This window comes from Vicugna pacos, chromosome 18 (genome assembly GCF_048564905.1).
Source record: "Vicugna pacos chromosome 18, VicPac4, whole genome shotgun sequence".
Taxonomy (NCBI): Eukaryota; Metazoa; Chordata; class Mammalia; order Artiodactyla; family Camelidae; genus Vicugna; species Vicugna pacos.
In genome coordinates this window covers 45,139,806-45,166,104 of record NC_133004.1, presented here as the reverse complement: position 1 = coordinate 45,166,104, position 26,299 = coordinate 45,139,806, and the positions used below count along the sequence as shown (strand labels likewise).

Below are 26,299 nucleotides of genomic sequence, written 5' to 3'. Positions count from 1 at the left end.
CAGACCGTTTGGGGTAGCAGTGATGTCTGCTTCTGCTGCAACCTACAGTCTGCAGGCTTGGCTTCCATGAAGCCTCCTTGGAACTGCAAAATACATCACAACAGTGAGGCTCCGGGCATTTTCTTTGAGTGCCGTGACGTTGAGAAGTTGCCTGTGCTGTTAGAGTGCATGGGCAGGGGTTGCCATCTGCAAGGTGAGTAAGAGGTGTACGTTTCCAGATGAAAAGAAAAGGATAAATGCGGACTGGACTCCACTGGTGGGCACAGGAAGGACAGTTTGCCTCATGACACGTTGGTATGAGGAAAGGGAAACTAGCATTTATTGAGTGTGAATTATCTCACTCCTTCGCAATAACCCTGTGAGATGGGAATTATTCCTGACTTTTTACGGGAACATAGAGCCAGCAATTTGCTCAGATTTCATAACTAGAAAGAGTGGAGCTAAGACCTCAAAACCCACATCCACTCGTGCCCCACCCCCATCTCTGAAAAGCAGGGGCGCCCCCAGGTGAAGCCGTTTCACCTCTTTCATCCTGTTTCCCCGTCTGCACCAGCGACAGCACCTGTCACACAGCAGGTGGGGGAGGTGGGAGTGGTACTGCTGCACAGGGCCGGCCCCCGGGGGGTGTCCAGCCCACTGTGGGTGTCTCTCGTTTCCCCCGCTAGGCTCTCACATAGCCCTGCAAGTTAGAAGAGGCCCATGGCTGCTGCAATGGAAAGTCAAAGCAGACCCCCCCCCCATCCACGTGTCCTTAGGCCACCACGGGCCCACTGGGTCCTGCGGTGCTCTGGAGTCAGTGCACATTGGTACTTCAGTTTATTCTCAGAGAACATGCCAGTTTTGGGTTGCATCTCACTTTTCCTGACCTTCCTTGCATGATGTGGGAAGGGGGTTAGGCAAGCCCTGAGGTCCAGTCTAGCTCAGAATCCTCCTCAGATTGGCCGCTGTCCTTGGTCCTCCGTTTCCCCATCTTTCCTTCACAGGGTCATTGTTAAGACTTAATAGAGGTTGGGTAGGACACGGTGGGTGCTGTGGAAGCGGGAGCTAGCTCCCACTCAGGAACCTCGGGCCACAGGGACCCGCTGTCCTCTCCCGCCTGGGTCCTTCCCGGCTGGGACATAAAGGGTGCAGCAACAAACCCACATCCAGGGCTGCCCGGAGTGAGGCGCACGCCCTGTCCAGTCGCCGTCACCACTTACGTGATCTCAATCATCACATGCCCCAGGCATCAGACTGTGTGTCACCTTCCAGGCCCTCCTCCCACAAAAATGCTGGCCTCCCAGCCTCCAGAGCGCTTAGTTCACCCCATAAACTCGGCTAATGCTTACCACATGCTGCTCTGCTCCAGAGTCCGCGCCCCACCCCCCTTCACAGGCTTCCGGGCCCCACGCCAGGGGACTCTTCCCACCAGGAGACCCTCCTCCTTGGGGGACCCTTCTCCTGACACCCTTCCTCCAAGAGACCCTCTCCCTAGGAAACTCTTCCCTAGAAAACCCTTCCCCCAGGAGACCCTCGCCCCTTAGGGACCCTTCCCTCAAGGAGACTCTTTGCGGAGACCGGCCCACCCCACAGTGAGAAGCCGCCGGCGCTGTGATCCCCGCAGGCCACCCATGACCTTGGACGCCCCTCCAAAGCCTGCGTCCACTCCTTTCAGCAGGCGGCGGGGCTGCGCCCAGAGGTGTTTTTTGTTGCTGGGAACTGAAAACCCGATGGAGCGTTTCTCGTTTGCGGTCCCGGTAACTTGGCGCGGAACCACCCGAACACAGCGCCCGCGGGTGGGAGAGGGCGGCTCCCGCGGGCGGCGGGGAGGGCGGGCTGGGGCTCATCCAGCGGCGCGCCAACCTGCCGCGGCCCGCGCCCCCCCGCCCCCGCCGCACGCGCGCCAGCCCACCTGCCCGCCCGCACCGCGGGGCCTGGCATGGCCGGAGCCGCCCCCGCGGGAGGCGCCCGGGGCGCGCGTGCCGAGCCGGCGCCGGCCTGCAGTGCCCGCCGCGCGTCCCTAGGGGGCGCAGCCGGCGCGGGAAGCCGCCGGAGTCGAGCCCGGGGCCCGGCGCGAAATTCCAGGCGGGCGGGCGCGGCGAGTTTGAAAACAGGCGAGGGCGTGGGGGCGGGCCGTGGGGGCCTGCGAGCCGCCTCCCCTCGGCCAATCAGCGGCGGCGGCGGGCGCGGGCGGGCGGCGCGTGCGGCCGGGCTGTGAATGGGGCGCGGCGGCGGCGGCGGCGGCGGAGGGCGAGCGGCGGCGCGCGGGCGGGCGCACTTTCTCCTCAGCACCGGGCGGGGGCGGCGGCGGCGGCGGCGGCTCCTCAGCGCCCGCCGGACCCTTCGCGAGACGCCGCGCGGCCCAGGCGCTCCGGCCGAGGGGCTGCCGTAACAGGAATTTCCCCGCTGACAACTTCTCCCCCGCCGCGCCCCTCAGCGCCCGCCGCCCCCCGCACTCAGCCGCCCGGCGGGGAGGCCACCGCCCGCCGTCCCGCTCGCGGGGCCCGAGGCCGGGGCCGGGGGCGGCGGCTCCTCGGCATGGCCCGGGGCGCCCGGCTGGCGGCCGGCGGCGGCGCTGCGGGCCCGGGGCGGCCGCGGGGGTCCCTGCCCGGCCCCGAGCGGCGGCGGCGGCGGCCCCGGGGAGCCCGCGCGGCGCCCGGGAGCCCCGGCGAGGACGCGGGGGAGCGCGGCGGGCGGCCGGCGACAAAGTTGAGCGCGGGCCGGCGGCGTGGATGGTGGGCGCTCGCGGCGCTCCAGCTGCACTTGCTCCGGGCGCTGGCTCAAGGTAGGCGCGGGGCGCGGGCGCGGGCCGGGGAGCGGGGCGGGCCGCGGGGCCGCGCCCGGGGGCCGCTCCGAGTCCCCGAGCCTCCGAGTTGCGAGCCCGCCGCTCGGCTCCCGGCCGGGCGGCGGGCGTCCGTCCGACTCCGCCAGGTACCAGGTGCCGGTCACCTGGGGCCGCCTGTCCCAGCCCCGTCCCAGGCCCCCGCAGGCCCGGGCCCGCCCGCGGGGGGTGCCCGGCGGTTGATGGAGCAGAACTTTCGGGGCGCGCGGCGTCGCCCCAAGGCTTCGTCCCCCGCCCCTCCCGGGGCTTGCGTGGGGAAGACGGTGCCGACCCCCAAGTGGGTGCTGCCCGTCTGCCGAGACCCGCTGACCGCCCGGAAGGGGAGGCGGCGTCTCTCCGGAGCCCCGCTGCCCCCGGCATCTGCGTGAACGTTCTGAGGGCCCGGCAGCGACCCTGTGCCGCTCAGCATCCCTTCTCCCTGAAGTTTGCTTGTCTGGAAAGGAGCAAAGGTGCGAGCGAGCGAGCGAGCGAGCGAGTGGCAGAAATAACGGTCTTAACGCAGCCTTTGGTGGGGGCCTGGGACATGCTCTGCCTGCGCTGCTGTGGCAGCTTAGGGGGCTCGGCTTCGGTGTCCCCAGCCGGGTGGAACACCGTTGTCACAGTGAGGGGCGGAGGTGCACCCAGCGGCCAGCTCTGCACTCGAATTAGCTGCGTCCAGGGCCAGGGAAGGTGATGTGCGAGGGGCGGCACGTTCCGATTTCAGTGTAATCACACCTTAAACGTCTGAACTCAACCCTGTCATCCCATAGCTAAACAACTAACTCCCAGTTCTTTAGTTAATCTTAACCTCATTTATCCAAACTGTGGTCCTCCCCGCCCTCTCCCCCAGGCTTTCATAAATGCCCGCTTTCATGTTTTGCAACATGAAAACAAATTGCCATGTTTCTGGTTAATTTAACTCTCCTCCATTACTTGGAAAATTTTCATTTCACTTATTTGTGCTTTTTTGCGTAATGACTGACTTTGGTAGAAAAGCATTTATGAAGTCATTTTGTAAAATGGGATCTGTGGATTGCCAGAGAAGCTGGGTTCAAATGAAGATATCTCAGTCACTTAGGGATGACCTTTAAGATAGAAACGGTGTTTATTAAGTTTTTTTTTTAAACAGTGACTTGCACTTTGCAGTTAGTAAGCCCTGTACACTGACACGTTTAAAGATTTGTGCACAAGTTCAAACAGTGGAGGAAAAAAATCTGGCTTTGTTTTGAAGTATATTATGCAAATTTCAAGCTTTTATCAGTTTGAATGCTGCAGAGTGTGTTGCTTGTATAACTGTAATGTTAATGAAAATACATTAACTAATAAAAACATGCTAAGGCAACAAACTTTGTTAGGGAGGACTATTTTATTCCTAGTGGCCAGTAAAAATTGTGGGTAACTATTTTACATTTATATGGTTTATAAAATGTACAGATCTTTTAGTGTAAAATTTCAAATAGGTTGTCACAAATTTTAAATTCATTGACAGGTTTCTGTTCTCTGTGCTCTGTGAAATGTGTAATATATCCATCATTTTTTATATCATTGAAAATTCATATTATAGGGGAGATGTCACCATTTGACAAAAGCTCATGTATCTTGAAAATGAAAATTCTGGTGCTGCTGTACAGATTTCTGATGGGATGATGAGTTGGTGGTATGCAAGGGGAATGTATTCTCTTGAATCTTATCAGATAAAATGCAACATTCTAAATGGAATGCTTACAACTAAGTTGGAACGGGTCATAAGTAGCATGTTACTTTGTGGCTAGGTGAAGCAATGTCTAATTTTTCTTTTCAGTGTTTTTCTTCTAATGGTGTTTCTTGTGGTTAGGCTTGGTCTTGATCTCTTGGGAGAAAAAAGTGCAATGTTGACTAGTAAAAGTTACATAGCGTTACATAGCCCAAGTTATGAGCAGAGGGCATAATTGACCATTATGTGAAATACCAGGTTCAGATCTTCCAAATGTAAGGTAAATAGTCCTGGGGTTTCTTTCTACATAGGAATGAGAATTTGAGTTGCTTACTTTGCTTATCGTTGTATGTTTGTGACTTTTCTAGATTCCTAAAGAGCTAAGTGTTCTTAATTGTGAAAGGCAGGTGGCAATGCATGCTTTTGGTATGTGGTCCACCAGGGAGCAAGACTTGAGTGTTTCAGAAGGATGTCTTCTGAGATGGAGGATGGCAGGGTCATAAGTGTCATATGTGTGAAATTTGTGGTGCCTTATTTTCACTGCTGAACCTTTGACAGGCTTCTTGATCTTGGTAATATTCAGCACAGCCTCATGTTAAGGTTGTATTCATCAGATGGAGAGGGAGAGGAATGCTCCTCTCAGTTACTACTTTGGGACCATTCTTAGTTCTCAGTTTCTCCTTGTGAGTGATTTCCAGTCACTGGGGCCCGTGGTTCTCGAAGTTTGTTGTGTGTCTGGGGGATTTGGTGAACCTGTCCAGGGCCAGCTCCTTTTGTTCTTCAGCGAGCCACATTGAAGAAATGAGCTTGCTTCCAGGGGATTCTGATACACCCCAGAGCTTAAGAACCACTAACTTGGACTGCCTTGTTTTTCCACATCCCTCTTTGCCTGCTGATTTCCTGGAACCTCTCTTACCCTGTGTTTCTTGAACTTGTTTGCGCGCTGGAATCACCTGGGAGCTTTAAACAATACTGAGGCCTGGATCTCAATTCCAGAGTTTGTTTTAATTGACTTGTGGTTTGACCTGAGCATCAGGAGATTTAAAAACTCCTCAGGTGGTTCCAGTGTTCAGCCAAGTTTGAGAACCATTGCTGTAATCTTTTATAATGAGATCACATGACTTGATTTTTCTTTTAACTTTGTTTTGGTCCAGCCTTGTTGTTCTATAGTCTGTGTGTCCCCTTACCTTCCCAGTTCCAGTGAGCTCTCTGCACTTTCAGCTGGTTTTCACTTGTTCCATGTTCATGATTTCAAAGTTTGAAATTTCTTCCAGACTTAATTAGCTTTTTAGTCACTCATTCTGTTTATTCCTACTGACAGTGTCAAGCTCCTGCTTTGTGCTCTTCTGGGGTTTGCATCAGAATCACCAGAGCAATTTACAAATACACTAATCTGGGCTCCACCTCCAACCTGGAGGGTGTTTGGAGGCTTTTAAAACTCCACGGGTGATTCTTGTATATCTGTTACGGTTTTATCTTTGTTGGCCAAACCCATAATTTCACCCAGTTCCCTGTCATTCTTAGCCTGACTTGCTGTAACCTGGACTCCTACCTGGACCCTTTTTCTTGGGCCAATCTGAGCCTTGAGTGAGGCCTGCTAATTAGGCTTCTCCGCCACTGGTTTGCTGGAGAAATCTCAAAACAGTGCTAACTGGGTTTAATACAAATCTAGCTTCCTTTTGGGCACTTGGTGCTTCCTGTTCCCCTGGAAGTGATTTGTTTCCCTTGTTCCTCTTACCCCCGGCCCCCTTCTCCTCAAATCTTTGTAATTTGAGTTTCCACTGGAGCTTGAGTTCAGGCTGCGTGCTTCACTAGAGTCTTCACAGCGAGTGCTACACTTAGTACTCGCTCAGGTACTTACTGATTAAGTTTTATTAGACCCCTACGTGTTCAACAGATGGCGGCTGGCCACTTGGTTGGTAACTGTTTTGTAAATCCAGTGATGAGTGATTGTCACCCTCTGTGCAGTCTGTGTGGCCACTGCACCTCACCTGTACTGAGCCCTGTGTGCCAGGCGCTAAGTGCTTTACAGGCAGGCCCAATTTCCTCTTCATGGCAGCCCTGGGAGGCAGGTGGCCCTTTGTACTCATTTTACCTGTGAGGAAACTGAGGTGCCAAGCTGTTCACTGATTTACTTAAGGTCTCAGGACTAGTGCAGCCAGACTGGAAAGCTGGCTGCCTGATCCACAGGCTGCGTTCGTAACCCATGGGTGGGGCGTCTCCCGCGCAGCCTGTGCTCTCTGTGGGGGGCGGGGGAGGAAGCCGTCTGATCCACACCGAGGGGATGACGGCGGCCGATGCTCTCCACACACTGTGTTCAGTAACAGGACCTCAAGGTTCAGGTTACCATATTTACTGTTACAGTAAAATAGTAAAAATTACAGTAAACAAAATAAAGAAGAATATGCATAACCCCCTGCGTGTACCTATCCCTCTCCCATAATAACATGACTTGCCATTTTGGTGTTTTTCTTTCCAAAGAATTTGTTTTTCCTCTTACAATGTAAATGTCAAATTCCAGCTGAGAATGGGGTTGTGGCAGTCGATTGGCAGATTTGTTCCCTCCAGAATTGACCACTGGGAGCGTACTAACCATTTCTTTGAAGGACACTTGAAAAATTATTTTATCCTCACTCAAGTAAATGCATTTAAGTCCTTAAAATGAAAGTAAGAGGTGGGGTTTTTAAGGTACTGATTTTTGTTAGCATGTGTTTTATCTGACTACAGTTAAGTTTGGCTACATACTGGGATTATACATAGCTTGGAAGTTTCCTGTGTCCGCAAATACTGGAGTAAAACAAAGTCGGTCGGGACAAGTTAAGTGGGTGACTGAGTGGAGTCAAACAAGATACTGTAGTTAAAGTCTACCTACCAGTTGTCTTTATATTCTGTCCATCCTGAGAGTCCTTGTTTTTGTTGGGAGAGTCAGAGCCTTCCTCCAGGCATCCCCGAGCTCTGAAGCCAGTAATACCCACTGACTACGTGTAGAGAATGGAACAGACACAGAGACTGAAAGCTCAGAGCTGGGTTTTGACTGTATCACGATTTACATTTCTGTAAGAGGTAAGAAAAGCAGTAGTTGTAAGAGCAGAGCGTTAAGTCCAAATCCGTGAAAATTGAGTAGAGCTTGAGGGTGGGGAATGAAAATCAAGTTGAAAAGGTATAGTATAAAGAGGAGTTAAAGTAGAAGTATCTTAAAAAAAAACCAACTAAAGACGTTGATGTAAGTTTTATGATCTGGTTAAATACTCCTAGTAAGTGATGGTGTATTTTTACCTACTGTACCTGCGCATTTTAATATGTGTAGTCTCTTTTATTGTAATAGTAATTTTACCTCATCATTTCTATAAGGCATTTTCTTAAATCTCCCCCTCAATTTGGAAATTTCTTTCAATAAAAAAGATTATAAACATTTGTACCTGTGATCCCAAGAGAATATATTTTGTCAGCTGGGACTATGAAGATGGCACTTCCTGTTATAACAGTAGCACATAGAAATTAGTCTTCTGTTTTTTAACGATTCCCTGAAATGCAAGAGTGTGTCACAGTTTGGCAGATACTTACCTGCCACTTATTGATTCCATACCTGAGACACGTTTTGGAGAAATATATTATTAGTCTTACAGCTTCATTATTTTAATGCTATTCTTACTGTATTCAAATACAAAAATTAAAAATGTTTTGGGCTTGGCGCTCTCTCTCCCCTTTGGAGACGGCCCGCACTCTGTCTATGGAGTGTGAATCTACTTTTACTTAAACCTGAGCACCCAGTTCCCGCACCTCTTTCCTGGACTTTCTCTTGCCTTATACTCTGTACAGTATGTATCTCTCTAAATAAATCTACCTTTACTCAAAAAAAATGTTTTGGGAGTACTGCTTCAGGAAACCCTTGTTTATATGTTTGCTGTTCTGGTATTTAGGTGGTCCGACCTACTGACAGGCTGCTCTAAAACCGGACTTTCATTGCCTTAGCCTGCCTCCAGGCCCCTGTCCCCAGGGTCTCCTGTGGGTACGGTGGGAATGAGAATATTTTTATAAAGCTTTCCTAGAAACAGGGATGTGGTGAATGGAAAAGGCATTGGGCCAAGTGCCAGTAGACCTGATTTTCATTCCATTCTGTAACTAGCTTGCACTGTGAGCAGATCTTTTAGCCTCAGAGTTGATTTTCTCACCTGTAAGAGTTGGAGGTTATACTAGATCTTCAGAATTGCTCGGCTCTGATTCTTTGATCTTCTATATTTTGTCATATCCTTTCTGCCCTCACCAGACTCTCTAGGTGAGTCTTCTATCTGGGGATTCTGTAACTCCATGTGTCTTAGCTCTTAAAATTGAATTCTCTTCATTTTACTTTTGCCATGGTATTTACAATGTCGAAGACAACTAAGATGCAATATAATATTTCTCCTTAGGTGCTGCTGTCTTACACATGCTATATTTACTGTAGCCTGCAAATGGTTCATGCTCAAAGTGTTAGGTTCTGTAAGATGAATTAGTGACTTAATTTATCTGTAAGTTTGAATTTGGAGAAATAAATTTCTTTAAAATGTTAGATGCTTATTTATTTAAATGTCTGAAAGAAGAAAGGGCAAGACTAATTGAAATCTAGGGAGGTAATTAATGCAGTGAGAAATTTAAAAAGATATGAATTAGTAATACAAGAATGTTTACTGGACAGTGACCATCAGTAATTAAAGAGATTAGTAGATGATGTCTGTTGATGTTTCTGGGTGCATCCTAATGTTATGTTGGGTAATTGTCTTCATTAGGGACTTTGAGTAAATCAGAAGGCCCTCAAAATTAACACAACAATTAGTTTTCACTTTAACAGGCTTAGCTGGCACTCTGGTGATATATAGACAGTGTTTAGTGAAGATAACAGCTATCAATTAAATAATCCAATTTCTTGATAACAAATACATCAGTCAAGTAAATGTACTACCATACTGATCTTTGGAGGTTAGCTTGTTGAACAAGGGCTAAGACTAGTTTCTGCAGTGTTTTTGGCTTTGTTGTGTGTCTGTTTTAACTGACAAGGCCAGCCTTTGGAGAGATGGGCTTTAGAGAATGGGCTGGACTCCTGGGCCCATATTATTATGCAGACAAATTTAGCCTTTGGTGCAGTATTTTGTTGCCTTTTCGCCCTTTCAGAACGCTCCTCTGTATTCTAGGCATGATTCTTTATTGTGAGACGTTTGGAAACTCTCAAATACGTAAGCTTGATTTTCACCAAAATGAATGATCTTTCCAAGAAAAATATAGCAAGGCAACTAAGGAGTAACTATGGCAACTGGAAGAGGAGTATGGCTACTAGGGGCCATCAGTGGCCTTTATTAAGAATTTTACCAACCCAAGGAGGCTAGTTAGGAAACAGCCTTGGGGTGAGGAGGGATAGCATAGCTTATATCACATAGGTATAACCTACTCATACTTAGATAAGGATGGTCATAACCACAGGTGTCTGTGTGCTGTTCTCTTTAGTGTGATCCTTAATTTATTTTGTATGTGTTTTCATGAAAGAGGGACTGTTTTCAAAGTGAAGGTCAGTTCTATCTTGCCTCCCCCCAGGTGTTAAATGTGATGCAAAAAGAATAGGAGATTTGATTTTGTGGACCAAGCCTTTCTGTACAATGGGTGTCAATGTTGATTTAGTATATGAGCCACCAGATGGCAACAGAAAAAGTGTTTATATACGATGTAATCCCTAGTTTCCATAGCTGTTTTTTTCCCTTCCATGGTACAGTGCTTTTCAGAGTACTTGTGCAATATATAAAATTCTTAGCTATGAGCAGGGTGAGTTTATAATACCTTACAATGCAAATCACAACCAGGAAATAGAGTAGTGGTAAACTATTACTAGAAAAAAGATATTTTATTTACACGAGCGCATGAATAAACTGTTCCCAGAGGGAGTGGGTTTCCAAGGATGCAACTTTATGATTTATGTTTTTGTACAGTCGTGCTTTTACTACTAATTTTTAAAATTTAGCATTTAGCTCTACTATAGCTGTGATGGTTTGAAGAACATAAAAGAAAACATAGCTCTTACCCTCCAGCATTTTATGTAACATCTTTAAAAGGAGGAGACACACGAGTTTACAAACATTGAACATATTTATATAGTTTCTGGCCAAAGGTGTTTTTACTTTATGAGGAATTTGTTTTATTTTTCACCTTGTAGGCATGTCCCCTTTTTCTGAGTGTGTTGTTTTGGCTCTTCTGAGGGTGTTTTCTTTCTTAGATAAGACTCTTGTTTGCAAACTAGAAAATCAGTCTGAACTGCTTAAGAAAAAAGGGATTTCATTGGCGACATCTTGGGATATCACACAAGAATAATACCTTGAAACAAACTAAGGAGTCAGCTCCAGGTCAGGAATAATGAGAGCCAAGTATTGGGAACCCCTCAGGTGCTGTCCTCTTTGTCATCATCTGTTTGCTTCCATTTCTGTGCTCAGGTCCTCTTCTTCTTCTTCTTCTTTTTTTTCCTCTTTTTAACATCTGAATGGATTTCTCTCTCTCTCTCTTTCTTTCTTTCTTTTCTTTTTTTTTTAGGTCCTTCCTGATTCTCGCTGAAATCGCCTTTCTCTTTGTGTCTGAAACTCGGCTGTCACCAGTCTTTGCATTCCTGTTGCTTGTGAAATTTGTAGAATGGTCAGGTTTGTATTTTAAAAGCATAATCTTGAGAAGAAAAAAGCATTTTGGTTGCAAAATTTCAAATAGGTTGGAAGAAACCAGAACGAATGACTGTAGACGAGTTCGACTGTATCAGCAGTTGGGGTAAGAGGAAGAAGTAGCTTGGGCCAGGGTGGTAGTGTTGGAGATGGAGAGGGCAGAAGTAGGCACACAGGGACAGAACTCGGTTGGATATTGAGGGTGAGTGAGAGTATGTCTAAGGCGATGTCCAGGTTTCTGACTTGCATGACGGGTTGATGAGGGCGGTCATTCACTGAGGTTAGACCACCTCAGTCTGGGCGGTATGACTGTGATTTTGGTTTTGAATGTATTAATGGGAGGTACCTTTGAGGCATCCAGACAGAGCTGTTAAGATGGTGTTTAGATACGAGTTTTGCAATCAGAGGAGAGTTTTTGGCTTTTGGTATAAATATTTGTATAGGCACTATAGCATGTTGTTTAAGAGGATGGGCTTGGCATCAAATAAAGCTGACTCGTAAAAGCTTGCTGTGCTTCCCTTGGGTGGCTACTTAACCTTTAAGTGTTATTTCTCACCCCTGAAGTATAATTGTACAATTGTAGCTACTTCATAATTGTACCTACTTCACACAGCTACTGTGAGGATCAGTTGATATGATCACAGATAAGGTGTTCAGCACCTTACCAAGTATACGATGTGCATCCAGTAAGTGCTAGGCGGTGGTATTGTTGTTTACACATTTGTGAACAGGAATCATGCCTCATTCATTTTGTCTTTTCTCATAATACTAGGTATTAATGAGCCACTGTAGGAAGGAATGGGAAGTGCGAACAGTGTGAACAGTTGTCATGACTACAGTACAGTAATATTAATGTGGCATGAATTGAAGAAGGAAGAGGTTGGGTTGGTGGGAGTGAATTTAATACGAGGACCAAGAAAAGGCCATTGAATTTGTTGATTAGGTGGGAAATGTTAATCTTCTTGAGTATAATTGGACTAAAGTTGTAGGACTATGAAGCAGATTGAAGCTGATTATAGAATGGATGGGTAGGGAGAAAATGGAGTCAACAGGTGTGTTTTTCTCACACTGTTAAAATTCTCAAGCAAGAAAAGAACTATGAAGACATTTGAAGTGTGTAGTGACAAAATGATCTTAAAATGCCTTGGGAATATTTATTTTTTCCAATTTGAAAACTGTTCTCAAGGCTGAAAAAAAATGGCTGTTGTCATCTGGCAAAATGGTAAGTAATCATCACAATTCTCTGAAGTGATCATTTCACAGTTTCATATTTTGTGACTACTGGAGGCTTCTAGCAACACTGCTGCCAGAGCTGATACAGAGGACTTCTACTCCCACCCTTGCTGCAGACACATCAAAACTGCGGACAAAAATCTAGCAAGGACAAACAAAGGCATTCCTGAGTCTGATAAACCAGGCAGTCCCAAGAGCCAGAAGTAAAGAAAGAATTCAAAGTGAACGTATAATTGGGAGCTCAAGGCCTGTGGTGGTTTCAGATCTGGGTGTAGACCCCAAGAGCTTGGTCCTGAAGGTCTCATGAAGGAACATGGCCTTAGGTCTGCATAAAGAAGGAAGATGGAGTTGAGGTCCTCCTGTGTAAAACCTCGAAGGTGTCTTATCTGTGAAAAGACTAGAAAAGCCTTGCCCACTGGCCTGAGGAAGTGCAAAAAAACATGCTCTCTTCCTGGGGTTTTGCATAATTAGGAATAAAAAAAGAGAAAAGCTGCACTTCACAATGTAGGTTAAAATTTAACATTGCTTACAGTGCAGCTAACCCTCAAGCTGAGAAGTTAGCACAAAATCCGGTCCAGAACTACAGGGACCAATGGAGCCCTTAGAAATTAAGTGTGAAACTGTCCTGCAGAGCAGATGAACAACCTAGGACTCTTGAAGAAACAGCTCATGCTAAAGATGACCCTGCAATGAAACATTGCCAGCCACACAAGGAAACGAATCACTCCGAAGGACATTTGGCAGATGTTGTATATAGGAGAATTGGTACTCCAGGTGGTGCTCCTGGGACACAGGACGGAAACCATTCGGTTGAAATTACTAGAGACAAAGAGGGTAAGACTGCAATGAAAGAATGTCACGGATTAGGAAAAGTAACACAGAGATTTGGAAAGGAGCCAAATAGAATTCCTAGAAACCTCAACCTTGATGGACAGGTTAAACAGCTGACTAGATATAATTGAAAACTATTAGTCATTGAGGAGTTCTGAGGAAGTTGCTTGGAATATAGTACTGATGGATAAAGAGATGGAAAATGAGTGGTTAAAACTCATGAACTTTAGTTTGAGAAAGTTCAGTATTACCTTCTGTGAGCTTCCAGAAAGAGGAAATAGAGTGGGAGAGATACTATCCAAAGATACAATGGCTGAGAGATTTCCATAATAAATGCAAGGCTTGAGTTCTCAGGTCTAAGAAGCAAAGCAAACCCTGAGGAGGATAAATAAAAATAAATCCATACCTAGAACATGTTGTAGATGAAACGCAAGAAACAAGAAAGAAGCAACTTGAGGAAAGCCATTGTCTCGACTGGAAGACATTTTGGTAACAGAAGATGATAGAATATATCTTCAAGTGCTTTGGAGGAGAAACAAACTCCAACCTGGCATTCTATATCCATATGAAGTAATATTCAAGAGTAAAAGTGAAATGAAAGCTTTGTAGATAAAGATGAAGTTGATCGCTTGACGAGATTTGCAGAAGGAACTACTAAAAGATGTACTTCAAGAAGAAAGAAACTGAAAGCTGAAGAAAGGAGTGAAGTACAGACAGCAAAGTGCTAAGACAGAGGAGAATCTAGGAGATCAGCTTTAATAGCAACTTAGTGGGGATACAAGCAGGCAGGTCGTGTTAGAGTCTGGGGATTCAGCTTAGCACTTGGGAACATGCAGGATTCAGGTAGAAAGAGACTGAGCAGCAGGAGTGAGGAACTCAGTGTCTAGGTAATGACAGAATTCTCACTGGGTAGGACCAAACACCAAGACCTTCATGTTTAGACAACACATTCCGGAATCACCTCCTTTACATTCCAAATTGGGGTCTTAGCTGTGGAAAAATGGGACTTGGGTCTTAGCTCTCAGAGAGCTAGGTCAAATGCACAAGGGTAAACTACATTTAACAACATTTGAAGTGAAGCATGCATGTGGAGGGAGGACTATGTTTCAGGTATGAAGTCACTCAATGATTGACGATAAATATCAGACGAGAATGTAGACATTTGCCATTTTGTGTCACCTTGATATGGGTGGCTGGTTGGTTTTGACCAACTCCTGACCTTTGAAAATTACTTACATCTAGTATCACGGTATTATAGTCAGAAAGCCAGTGGTCATCTACATCTTTAACTTTGCTGTTCTCTGTGGGATCACAAGTGTGGAACATAAATAGTGGTATGTTTCTATGTAGATGGATCCTCTGTAGCAACTTAAAATTCATAGTTTAGTATTTTATTAGCTGAAAATGAGGTAACTTATGAGTTTTTTTTTAAACACAAGTTTTTTGCTTTATAACTTACTCTTTCTTGAGGTCAATAAGCTGAATTTCATCACAAATATTATTGGCAATAAAATACATTGAAAAAATCCAAAACAACCAAACCCCTTTTGCCCTGTGACTTCTTCCAGATCATTTAGTGGAGGAAATGTTGGGAGTCTTAACCTGCTCTGACTCTCATTCCCCTCTTTTCGGGAACAAGCTGGGTTGGTTGGAATCCTCTGTCCTGTGTGTGATAGTGTCAGGCAACCCTGACCAAAATGGTGAGGATCTGAATTTTCCTGACATCTTTTCTAGTGGCTGATGTGGCACATGAGAAAACTGTTGTACTGTGTTGGTATTAAAAAAACATTGTAAGAACTGGATCTAATTGACATGGAAAGATTTTCAGAATATATTAGGTAAAAAAATGAGGTTTTACATGATGTGTAACAGTGCAATAGCTTGTTGTTGTTGAGTGTTCTCATGCACCAGGCAGTGTGTTAAGGTGTTTCTGTGCAGCTCTATTTTACAGATGAGGAAACTGAGGTGCAGAGAAGTTAAGGTCACCCACTTAAGTGGTGCACCTGGGCTTTGAATGCAGTGCGAGCTGATTCCCGAGTCCCTGTTCTTCGGTTTTGCTGCCCTTTGTGTGTGACGTGAGCACACGTGGTGGGAAGTTTCTGACTTAGGGTCATTCATACAGATGTGGGTAGAAAAGGGTCTGGGCCAAGGCAGTGTGCCAAGATTCCGGCAGCAGCTGTCTCTTAGTGACTTTATTTCCTTTGATTTTTCTCTAATTTCAGATTTTCTGTAATGGGCTTAGATTGCATTTGAAATAAGAAATGATATAAAATCTTACAGAAAAGTGTAATAGATTAAAAAAGTAATAGGGGTGTAATTTTAAGTCAGAAATGGATAAGAAATTACTGTTTTATAATATATATGGCGAGTAAGGAAGTAGACGGTCCTGCTTAAAGAGCTTTTATCTGTGTTACGGGAAATTTTTCTTTTTTTATGCACTTTCTAAGTTTCAAACAATAAGTATTTTATAACTTTTAAAAAATTATGAAGGCAATTATTTACCATGGTTTAGTGGTTCAGGCTGAGGTTGCATTAATGGGGACCTGAGAGTTTGGGTTTGTTTTTTTTTTTTTTCTATTTGAGGAAACTTAAATGACTGTTTCTGGGTCTTATTTTGTTCATCTACTTGAAAAAGGCATGCAATATCTTAAATTACAGGCTCATTGTAAGAACAAAAACTCCTTTGAAAGATGGATTGATAAACACATTTGTACCCTCGATTTTTGATTAGTGCCATTTAATCTTTGTTTTATGATTCTAGTGTCATTCTCCCAATAACAACTCTGATATTGAATACATTTAATAAATTCAAGTTTTCTATGGTACTCTGTATGAAAACTTTGAAGCATGTCGTTTGTAAATGAAAATTAGTAATTTTAAATTTAAATGTTTTCATAAATTATGAATTATCGATAAATTTATATTAAATATAAATGCAAATTAGGAGGTTGTTACATATGAATGCAGTAATGTAGTAGGCAACAAAAGGCACCATTTTGTGAGAATGGCCCTGGTATACAGCGGGGCCCAGGGGCCATTTCTCTGTTATGTCATCTTGACTTGTTTTCATGGCGTTCTACAAATCTTGCCACCTCAGAGCTGCTCTGTGTTTTGTCTGTCCCCAAATTTGTATGTTCAGCTTTTCCTCAAGTCTGTTTTCTGGTATGTCACCCATTTGCTTAAGCTAGCTGCAGTTGGTTTTCTTTGAGCAAACAATATTCAAACCTTTTAAATGGGAGGGCTTACTAAGCACTGCCAGTAATTTTGAATTGCACTATAAGTTAAAAATTGTACAGATTCTAAAGGTAAATATTTCAAGACAAGCAAAGGAACATATATTGATTCTGAATGGACATGTTATTCTTGGAATTACAACAAATGGAATTGGTCTTTGCCTATTCTGATTTTGTTTCCATCTGTCCAGACTAAGTGGAAAGTGAGAATTCCATTCCCTTACCTTGCTTTAGGTGCTTATGTGCCTGTATCTTCCTTCCCTCTTTCCAAGGCTCTGCTGCGTTCTACAGCCGTGCTTCTCCGGGCCCGCCAGGAGCGGGCTCGCACCTGCCTGTTCCTGTCTCTCTCGGCTTACTGTTGTTGAGTGGCCGTTGTACTTCCCTATCTCGTTAGGGTTTCCTACCTGCAGTCTCTCTTCCCATGTTCAGCAGAATTTGTCCTTTCTTTGTGTGATAGCACATGTGGTCTATGTTTAGGATGCGAACATTGTCAATAGGTACCTTCTACAGGTGGAGACATCTAGAGAAGATGGTGTATTAAAATAAGTGTGCCTTTGTGGTTCTTAAGCTTCTATTTTATTTATCTTTGGTAAGCAAGGAGGCTTAATGTATCCTTTCATGACAGGTTTTTACTTTACAGTTATATTTTATTATGTAGTGCTTATTCCTCATGAAAAATTGCACGCATGGGTTAAAAAGTTGTATCCTACCAAAGTATATGTAGTGAAAAGGATCTGCTTTTCTGTTCCTCAGTCCTTTGGTCCCTTCTGCTTGAGGCCGTTACTGTTCCCAGTCTGAATATTTGTTCAGTGATATTTTATGTGTAAAGCAACCATATATGCCTATCTTTTCTCCCACTCTTTGGCTTTATACAAATAGTAGCATACCGTTACGTACTTGGGAGACTGGCCTCAGAATAGTTGTCTTTTTTCATTTAATAATGTATCTTAGAGATCATTTCATATAAGCAAATACAGATATAGTTCATTTTAAAACACCTACATAGAAAATGTGCTTTTCAGCCATTGGATGTAGTATATTGGCATTATAATGTGATGGTGTCATGACTCTTAGAGCTGAGTTCAAATCCTGGCTCTGCCTTTATAAGCTGTGCGACCTTGGGCAAATTACATAACCTGTCTGTTTCAGTTGCTCAGTTATAAAATGAAAAGTTATTATCTCTGCACAAGGTTTTTTATAAGGATTAGAAGAGTTAACATATGCAAAGCATTTAGCACAGTGTCTTGCTTTAGTAAATCATAACTATTATTGTGTTCATTAATTTTTCAGATCAAATGAACCCCTAATGTGTTTCTCTTTCTTCAACTAAAATAAAATACACAGAAGGCATTACATGTTTCTTGACCTTTTGACTTTCCTTGATTGTCCTTTTCTTCCAATCTGTTTTTCATGTTCTCTGCCTTTTCCCTCCCCACCTTCTCCCCTATAAATAGTGTTATGTATTTCTTTTACTTTTGAGGTTTCTTGGCTTGCTGATGACTTTACTGACCTATCATACCCTTCCTGCCTTTGCGTTAGGTACCATCAATTGTTGTTTAGCATAAAACCTCAACAGAGAGGGATTATTTCTCTTGATGGTACTCTGGAGTGAATTTAATATTGGCAATCAAATTTATTGACAGGATGAATCTTTTTGTGATTGGCATTTCAGCTGGGGTGGAACTGAGATATGGACACAGGTGGCAGCTGGCAGAGAGTAATAGATGTGGGCCTGAGATGCCTCTGCAGCACTTCAACTGTGGGCCTGCCTGGGGGCAGTGTGAGGAGGCGGGTCCCCAGGGCCAGTCATGACAGGGAGTGTGTGTGTGTGCGTGTATGGGTCGGGGGGGGGGTACGACGACCCACTGCTAACTAAAACTGTCAGGGGTAAGTCAGGCCATGGATCCTCACAGGGAATAGTACAGAGTGTGGTGTGTTTTTAAAAAAGAAAAAAAAAATTTGGTGTGTATCAACTAGATGAGCTACATTACTAAGCTATTTTAATGTTCTGCTTCAGGGTGTAAGCAGTCTGGCTGCAGGAAGCCCCCACCCTTTTCCACAGGGGAGACATGGGTCTCTCTTGCCAGGGGTCTGCCAAGCTGTCATGCTTGGCGCAGCCAGGATTAGTGCACCAGGAACACTTGTGTAGGGCCTTTTAAGGTGATTGAGTGCCCAGAAGTACATCTGAGGACTTAGCTGACCAGTTTAAGGTATTAATTCACATCAGTGTGATTTCCTCTGTACCCACTGGCTGGTGTGGCCTCAGCAAGCTGGCTTACGTTTTAGAGGTTTCTTTTATCCTCTTTTCAGGAGTGTGTTTTCTGGCCTCTTGGCCTTGATATGTTTTCACTTCTTGGATGATACGTACGTGTACTGTTTGATAATCTTAATGTTTTTGTCCCTTTTGAGTTTCTGTCATAATGCTGTGGCGATGAAGAAGGATCTGTTATCCACTCCCAAGGTACCTGGTGATGGTCTGCGTGTCCCTGGTCTGTTTATTGCCAACTCAAACAGCTTTTCTGCCGTAGAACTATAATCATTGAAGGAAATACGTAGAAATGTAGCAATTGAAATATATTTGAAATGTTCTCTTCAAGGATTTAACTTTTGTTATTGTTCCTCTATGTTAAAAATCGGATTTCCTCTTCCATCTGCCTAGATCTAACCCATTCTTAGCAGTCCCTTTTTTTTTCCATTTACTTTTCTGAAAACTTGAACATTTAAAGAGATGACGAGTCAACTCTGTACCAAAGCTTTCTGAGAAAGCGAGAAAATGAATTTTACTTTAGAATTGCCCTGAAGTGGTGGAGGGTATGGTGTGGCAGAATCATAATTCTTTTGCCTTTTGAAATGATTCTTCCAGATTCATTTCTCCTTGCCCTATTCTATTTTGATGTGTGGGTTTAAGAAGCACCAAATGCTTCTGCTTCATACACAATTTCCCCTCTCTCCCTACCCCTCTCACATGCATTTATGTACTGAAAGAGTTAGACATTCTAATTTCCGGACATCTTTGCCTTCCTCTGCAGTTAGTGTTTTTTTTTTTTTTCCTATCCCTGTTCTTCTTTACATACAATACCTTGAACTCTATGGAGAAAGCTACAAGTTAAAAAAATAGATTTTTATATTATACAGAATAAGAACTCATGTTCCTGTAAATTGCTGCTTAGTGCTTGGAATTGTGTATTTCAGTGTCAGAGGTCCTTCTTAAAAAAAAAACTGGCTTTGTTTACTATTAATTTTTTTTTCTCGGTTGGTGTATGAAAACCTTAAAGATAGGGGAAGCATTTTGACTAATTTTTATTCTTTACAAATAAGTCATCAGAAGTCAAACCAAATCTATGATGCCAGTTCATAGTCTTTGTAGATTTTAGTAAAAATATCATGTATTTTAAGCAGTTTCTCTTTTAAATAATAATTACAGCTATCCCAGAATAAGTCCTGCTTGAGGTATGAAACTTGTTCAACTACTCATCTTTATTAAGAAATCAGGTAAGACCTTTCATACATCTTTTGCTGCTTATAGAATAAGACCAAGCTTTATATATAGGGTTATGCTTGACAAACAAAAGTTTAAAATAATGGTTTTGATAGATCTCAGGAATTAGAAAAATTAGTACCTTGGTACCGAAGGAACAGTGTGGCTAAAGCTAAACAGTCTTACTTTATAAACCCTGCACTCGAGGACAAGTGAATGTAGCCTGTAGACTTTGACAGAGAGGATCACAAGTCCTGTATTTTTCTTCCGAAATGTAACTTTTGCTAACATAACATAGGATGTAGGGATATCTTACTGTGCTAAAACTTGAAGATCTGTCAGAGTTTATCTACTAAAGGCTTTTGGAATGAAAACTATTAAGTGTGTTTATCATACGTGAAAATAATTTTTTTCTGAAATTCGAAAATCTTAAAAAATCCAGAAGAAAGATGATGCTATAGAATATTTTTTTTGACAGATTGCTTAGAAGCCTCAAAATCAAAGCCAGAAGGAATTAGAAACTCACCTGTGATTTTCCTAGGTCACTGAGTTTGAGATGATTTGTTGCAGTGCTGATGGTGGGGTCCTGCTGGTTAGGCTGTGGGCAGTGAGCTTTGGCCTGTCCTGCTACCCCTGTCTCAACCCAGAAGTGTAAATCAGGGGAGGGTATCAGAACCTGTCATGCTGTTGTAAGAACTCAAAAAAGCCACACTCTCAAAACAAAAGAAAATAAAACAAAACACACTTAAAGGTACTGTAAAGAAAGTACTTTGCAAAGAAACACTCGTCATGTTGTAACAAAAGAGAAGTTATTTTTTAAAGCTTAGATTTAATAAAACTAATGTGGAGTTGTTTTTGACTGCTTTGTGAACATATTTATCAGATTCAAAGGTCAGACCGTGTAGGAGTGTCTACAGAGAGGTCTTACTTACACACTTCCCTTCAGTCTGTTTGCCCCCTCCCCTGTCACAGGTAACCATTTTTATTAGCTTATTTCTTTTAAAAATATTTTTTAAAATTGAGGTGACATTCACATGACATAAAATTAACCATTTAAAAGTGAATAGCTCAGTGACATTTGGTAACATTCACAGTGTTACGCAGTCACCACCTCTGTCTAGTTCCAGAACATTTTCATCACCCAAAGGGAACCTGTACCCATTAGCAGTAACTGTCGGCTCCCCCTACCCCAAGCCCTTCCCCCTGGGCAACCACAAATCCATATTCTGTCTGTATACATGTACGTATTCTGGGTATTTCATATGTATGGAATCATACAGTATGAGAACTTTTGCGTCTGGCTTATTTCACTTAACAGTGTTGTCAGAGTTGATCCATATTGTTGCATGTATCAGTACTTCATTTCTTTTTATGGCTAAATAATAATCTATTGTATGTGTCTGCCGCAATTTGTTTATCCACTCTTCCAGTGATGGGCATTTGCATTGTTTCCACCTTTTGGCTGTTGTGAATAATGCAGCTATGAAATGTATGTACGTGCATTTGAGTACTTGGTTTTATTTCTTTTGGGTATATTCCTAGGAGTGGGATAGCTGGATCATGTGATAATTATATGGTTAACTTTTTGAAAAATTGTCAAATTGTTTTCCACAGTGGCTGAACCATTTTAGTCCTACCAGCAATGTGTGAGAATTCCAGTCTTTCCACATCCTTGCCAGTGCTTTTCTCCTACTTTGTAATCCTAGTAGGTGTGAGTGGTATGTCTTGGTCGTTTTGATTTGCATTTCCCCAATGATTAATGATGTTGAGCATCTTGTCATATGATCGTTAGGCATTTGTATATTATTTCTGGAGAAATGTCTCAAGTTCTTTGTCCATCTTTGAATTGTAGTGTCTTTTTGTTGGGTTGTGAGAATTCTTTTTGTATTCTGAATACTAACTGAACCCTTATAAGATATGATTTGTAATTTTCTCTCCTTCTGTTGTTAGTTTCTTGCCTATTCTTCCTGTGTTCTCTTTGCAAATACAAATGAATATACACACACATTCTTATTTCCCCCAGTCATATATAAAAGATGGCATATTGCTTACAATGTTTTCTGTAACTTGATTTTTTTCGACCTAACAATGTAATCTGGAAATCTCTCCATATTAGTACATAGGGATTTTCTCTTTTCTCCTTCCCCTGCTACCTGCTGTCTTTGCATAGTACCTCATTATATGGATATAGTTTAGTCAACCTGTATCCAGATTGCTTAGGTCCCATTTCCAGTCTTTTACTATTCCAAATAGTCCATATTGCATAATCTTACATGTGGGTAATTTTACACTTGTACTGGTGTATCTGTGTGATAGATTTTTTTGAAGTGGGATTTCTGCAGCAAAGGCCCAGAGTCTTAAATATGATATCTTTGAAAGCGAAAATCACTTATTCTTACCTGAGTTTTTTCTTTAGTGCTTTAACTGCATTTCATCATTTCTTTATTCCTGTGAGAACTGCTGTAGAGTGTCAGGGTTATGGCTTACCCAGGTCAGTGGCTGCCCCTATTACTGGTACTCCTGAGTGTTTTACAGGAGAGCATTGTTATGTTTTGTATACATGGCTATATTCTTTTCAACTAAAATATAAACGTTTAAGTGAATATCCACTTTGGATTTTGATTCTTGATCATACAAAACATCAAGAGGATCTGCACCAAACTGAGGAAGAGTGTCCCTCTTCTTTGCCATAACATACTGTTACCTACATTCAACTTTTTGATTATCATTTTCCTTTATGAAATGAGAGTAGCTGCAAAAATTGACTAAAATATTGTAAAAGTCTGCCATTGTTACTGCTTATCATTTCCTTTTATTACGTTACCTTCTTGTCTATGCTTTCCCTCTTTGAAGGATCAACTCAGATACATTCTGCTTGATGGAATCTTCCCTAATTTACCCAATCTAGAGTAGTGCCCCAACTTTTATAGCATACCTGTAAGTTCCATTTAGTATTATAGTTATGTACACATAAACTCTTATTGTAGTATATAGATCCCTTGATTCTAGAGAGTGTGTCTTTCTCAGAACTTTGAACTTGCATCATACTCAATCAGTTATAGCCGAGCATTTTGAGGGAATTAATGTGTAAAGTTTTATGCTGTTTCCTCCCTTTCCTTAATCTCCTAAGTGTAGTCATTCCCCCAGGGCTTCATCTTTGGCCTTTTCTTCCGTATAATCTTATCTCCTCTTTGTCAGCTGTTGTTTCTAAACAGATGACTTCATCTGTATCTCCTCATTCCAGCCTCTGATCTGAGCTTTGGGTCTGATTCATCCCAGCAGAACCTCAAATACAGTAATCCCTCAAGCCAGAGTTGACATTGCATCATCTAGTACCATATCTGACTTATAGTAAGCATGTATTTTGGGAATAAATTCATAAATAAATATATTTTTCACCTTTTCCTGACTTCCTTTTAAAAATGTTACTCAGACCTTGCTTTGCCTATCTATAAGCAAAATAAAAAAATTGAGAGAAGTAACAACTGATACCACAGTGATACAAAAAAATCAGAATACTATGAACAATTATATGCCAACAAATGGGACAACCTAGAAGAAATGAATAAATTTCTAGAAACAGATAGCCTTTCAAGACTGAATCAGGAAGAAATAGACAGTCTGAACAGACTGATTACAAGCAGTGATAATGAATTTGTAATTAAAAAAAAAAATCCCAGCAAACAAAAGTCCAGGATTGGGTGGCTTCACAGGGGAATTCTACCAAACATATAAAGAGGAGGTAATATCTGTCCTTCTCAAACTATTCCAAAAAATTAAAGAGGATGGAACACTCCCAAATTGATTCTATGAGGCCACCATTACCATGATACCAAAATTAGACAAAGACACTATACAAAAGAAAATTACAGGCCAATGTTTGTGAATATAGATGCAAACATCCTCAATAAAATGTTAGCAAACAGAATTTAACAATATATAAAAAGGATCACATACCATGATCAAGTAGGATTGTTCCAGGGTTGCAAAGATAGTTCAGTATTTGCAAATCAATGTGATACACCACATTAACAAAAGGAAGGATAAAAATTACATATCATCTTAATAGAAAAGCATTTGACAAAATTTAACATCCATTCAAGATGAAAAATACTCATTGTAGTGGTATAGAGGGAACATAATAAAGGCCTTTTATGACAAACTCACAGATAACATCATTCATATTTTCATTGGAGAAAAGCTGAAGGTCTTCAAAATCAGGAATAAGACAAGGATGCCTACTCTTGCCACTTCTATTTAACATAGTATTTAAAGTCCTAGCTGCAGCAATTAGACAAGAAAAAGAAAATGTGGCCAAATTGGAAGGGAAGAGGTAAAACTGTCACTATTTGCAGATGACATCCTGTGTGTAGAAGACCATAAATCTTCAACCAAACAACTCTTAGAACTAATAAATGAATTTGGTTAAGTTGTAGGATACAAAATTTATATACAGAAATGTGTTGCTTTTTATATACACTAAGAATGAACTATCAGAGAACACAAGAAAACAATCCCATTTAAAATTGCATCAAAAGGAATAAAATACGTAGGAGTAAACTTAACCAAGGAGGTGAAAGACCTACATTCTGAAGAATAGAACTCATTGATGAAGGAAACTGAAGATGATACAAAGAAAGATACCCATGATATTGGCTTGGAAGAATTAATATTGTTAAAATATTCATACTACTCAAAGCATCTACAGATTTAATGCAATCCCTATCAAAATACCCATGACATTTTTCACAGAACTAGAACAAATCCTAAAATTTATATGGACCCACAAAAGACCCCGAATAGCTTAAGCAGTCTTGAGAAAAAGAACAAAGCTGGAGGTATCACACTTCCTGACTTCAGACTATACTGCAAAGCAACAGTAATCAAAACAGCACAATACTGGCACAAAAACAGACACATAGTTCAACAGAACAGAATAGTGAGCCCAGAAATAAACTCTCATACTTATGGCCAGTTAATCTATGGAAAAGAAGGCAAAAATGTACAATGGAGAAAAGTCTCTTCATAAGTGGTGCTGGGAAAACTGAATTGCAACGTGTAAAAGAATGAGATTAGAACATTTCCTCACACCATATACGGAAATAAAACCATTGTTTCTACAGGAAGATATTTCATATACATTCCCTGTTTTTCTACTGCCTCAACCTGAATGTGGAGTCCACCTACTGTCTGGGCTATTTTAATGACTAACAGCCTTTTCAAAGAATACCTTGGGGATTACTTTTTAGTCTTAGAAATTTTATTTGGCTTTCCAAAGCTTACCAAGTTGAGCCTAGCATTAGAAGCTCTTCACCTGCCTCTAGACGTCACTAAACACCTTTCCAGCCTATTCTCTTGTTCTTCTGTAACCTAGCCTGTTTTAGCTAGTATTTTCCATCTCTTGGTGTCACCATCATCCACTAAGTCACTTCAGCTGGAATCCTGAGATTCATCTTGAGTCTGCCTCTTCCTTCCTGATTCTTCCTCCTCCCCTGCTGCATCCACTTAGTCAGTTTTGAAATCCTTTGGATTTTACTTCTCTAAATATTTCTCAAATCTGTCCTCATCATTCTGACTGATTTTTCTGCCCAATTCTTGGTCAAATCCAGCCTCCACATAGCTTCCTAAACAGAAGTCTCACTATGAATCTCTGCTTATAATGGCTCTTACTGAGGCCTTTGGGGATCTTCATAATCCGAGCCTTGTTTCCTCTGCTGTGTAATCTCTTCTTGGTTTCACCTGGCATTCTCAGAATATTGAATTGTGCTCCCTTCTCCCCAGCACGCTATGTTGTTTTTAACTCCTTGCCTCTGTTTTGCAGGTCCCTTTAGCTCTGAATGCTGCCCCCAGCCCCCTTCTCTCACCCCATCTTTGGCCAGGTAAACGTGAGCTTATTCCTTGAATCTCAGCTCAGGTATCACCACATCTTTGCAGCTTGTCTGTTTTTAGTGTCCACCACGTGAAGAATTGTCTTGACTTCCACGGTATCCTGTGTGTCTCCCTATCTTTGTACCTTCCTCATTATACTTTACTGTGTCAGTCTCTTTCACCAGTCTGGGAACTTCAAAATATAGGATTATTTTATTCATTATTCTATTCCTTGCACCTGGCACAGTGCCCACTGTATAATATGAACCCAGTAAATACCTGTTGAATGAATGAATGTGTTGTGTAATTTTTTCTTCATCACCTTTTATGCCTGTACTTGTTGAATTTTTAGAGCTTGCTGTAAAAGATAGGAAGAAAAAATATGGTTAACGCGGGCCAGCATTTGGGTGGCTCATAATATAGCTGGAGTTTCTAGAGGAAAGTCCACTTCCAAATTCGTTCACTGTTGATCAGGTTCAGTTCCTTGCTGTTGTA

General features: G+C 42.6%; 1 protein-coding gene across 2 annotated transcripts in view; it reads left to right on the top strand.

The window, feature by feature from the left end:
• Positions 1-2,210: 2,210 nt before the first annotated feature.
• The window catches only part of SDK1 (sidekick cell adhesion molecule 1), a 719,511-nt gene continuing 695,422 nt past the window's right edge, over positions 2,211-26,299 (top strand). The window contains exons 1-2 of one of the 2 annotated variants that reach the window (XM_072943396.1): positions 14,217-14,335; positions 19,883-19,950. In XM_072943396.1, coding sequence (XP_072799497.1) covers positions 19,911-19,950 — 40 coding nt within the window. In that variant the 5' untranslated portion in view covers positions 14,217-14,335; positions 19,883-19,910. Of the gene's footprint in view, positions 2,765-14,216; positions 14,336-19,882; positions 19,951-26,299 lie in introns of those variants that run through there. The other variant, XM_072943395.1, reaches the window with a different exon arrangement.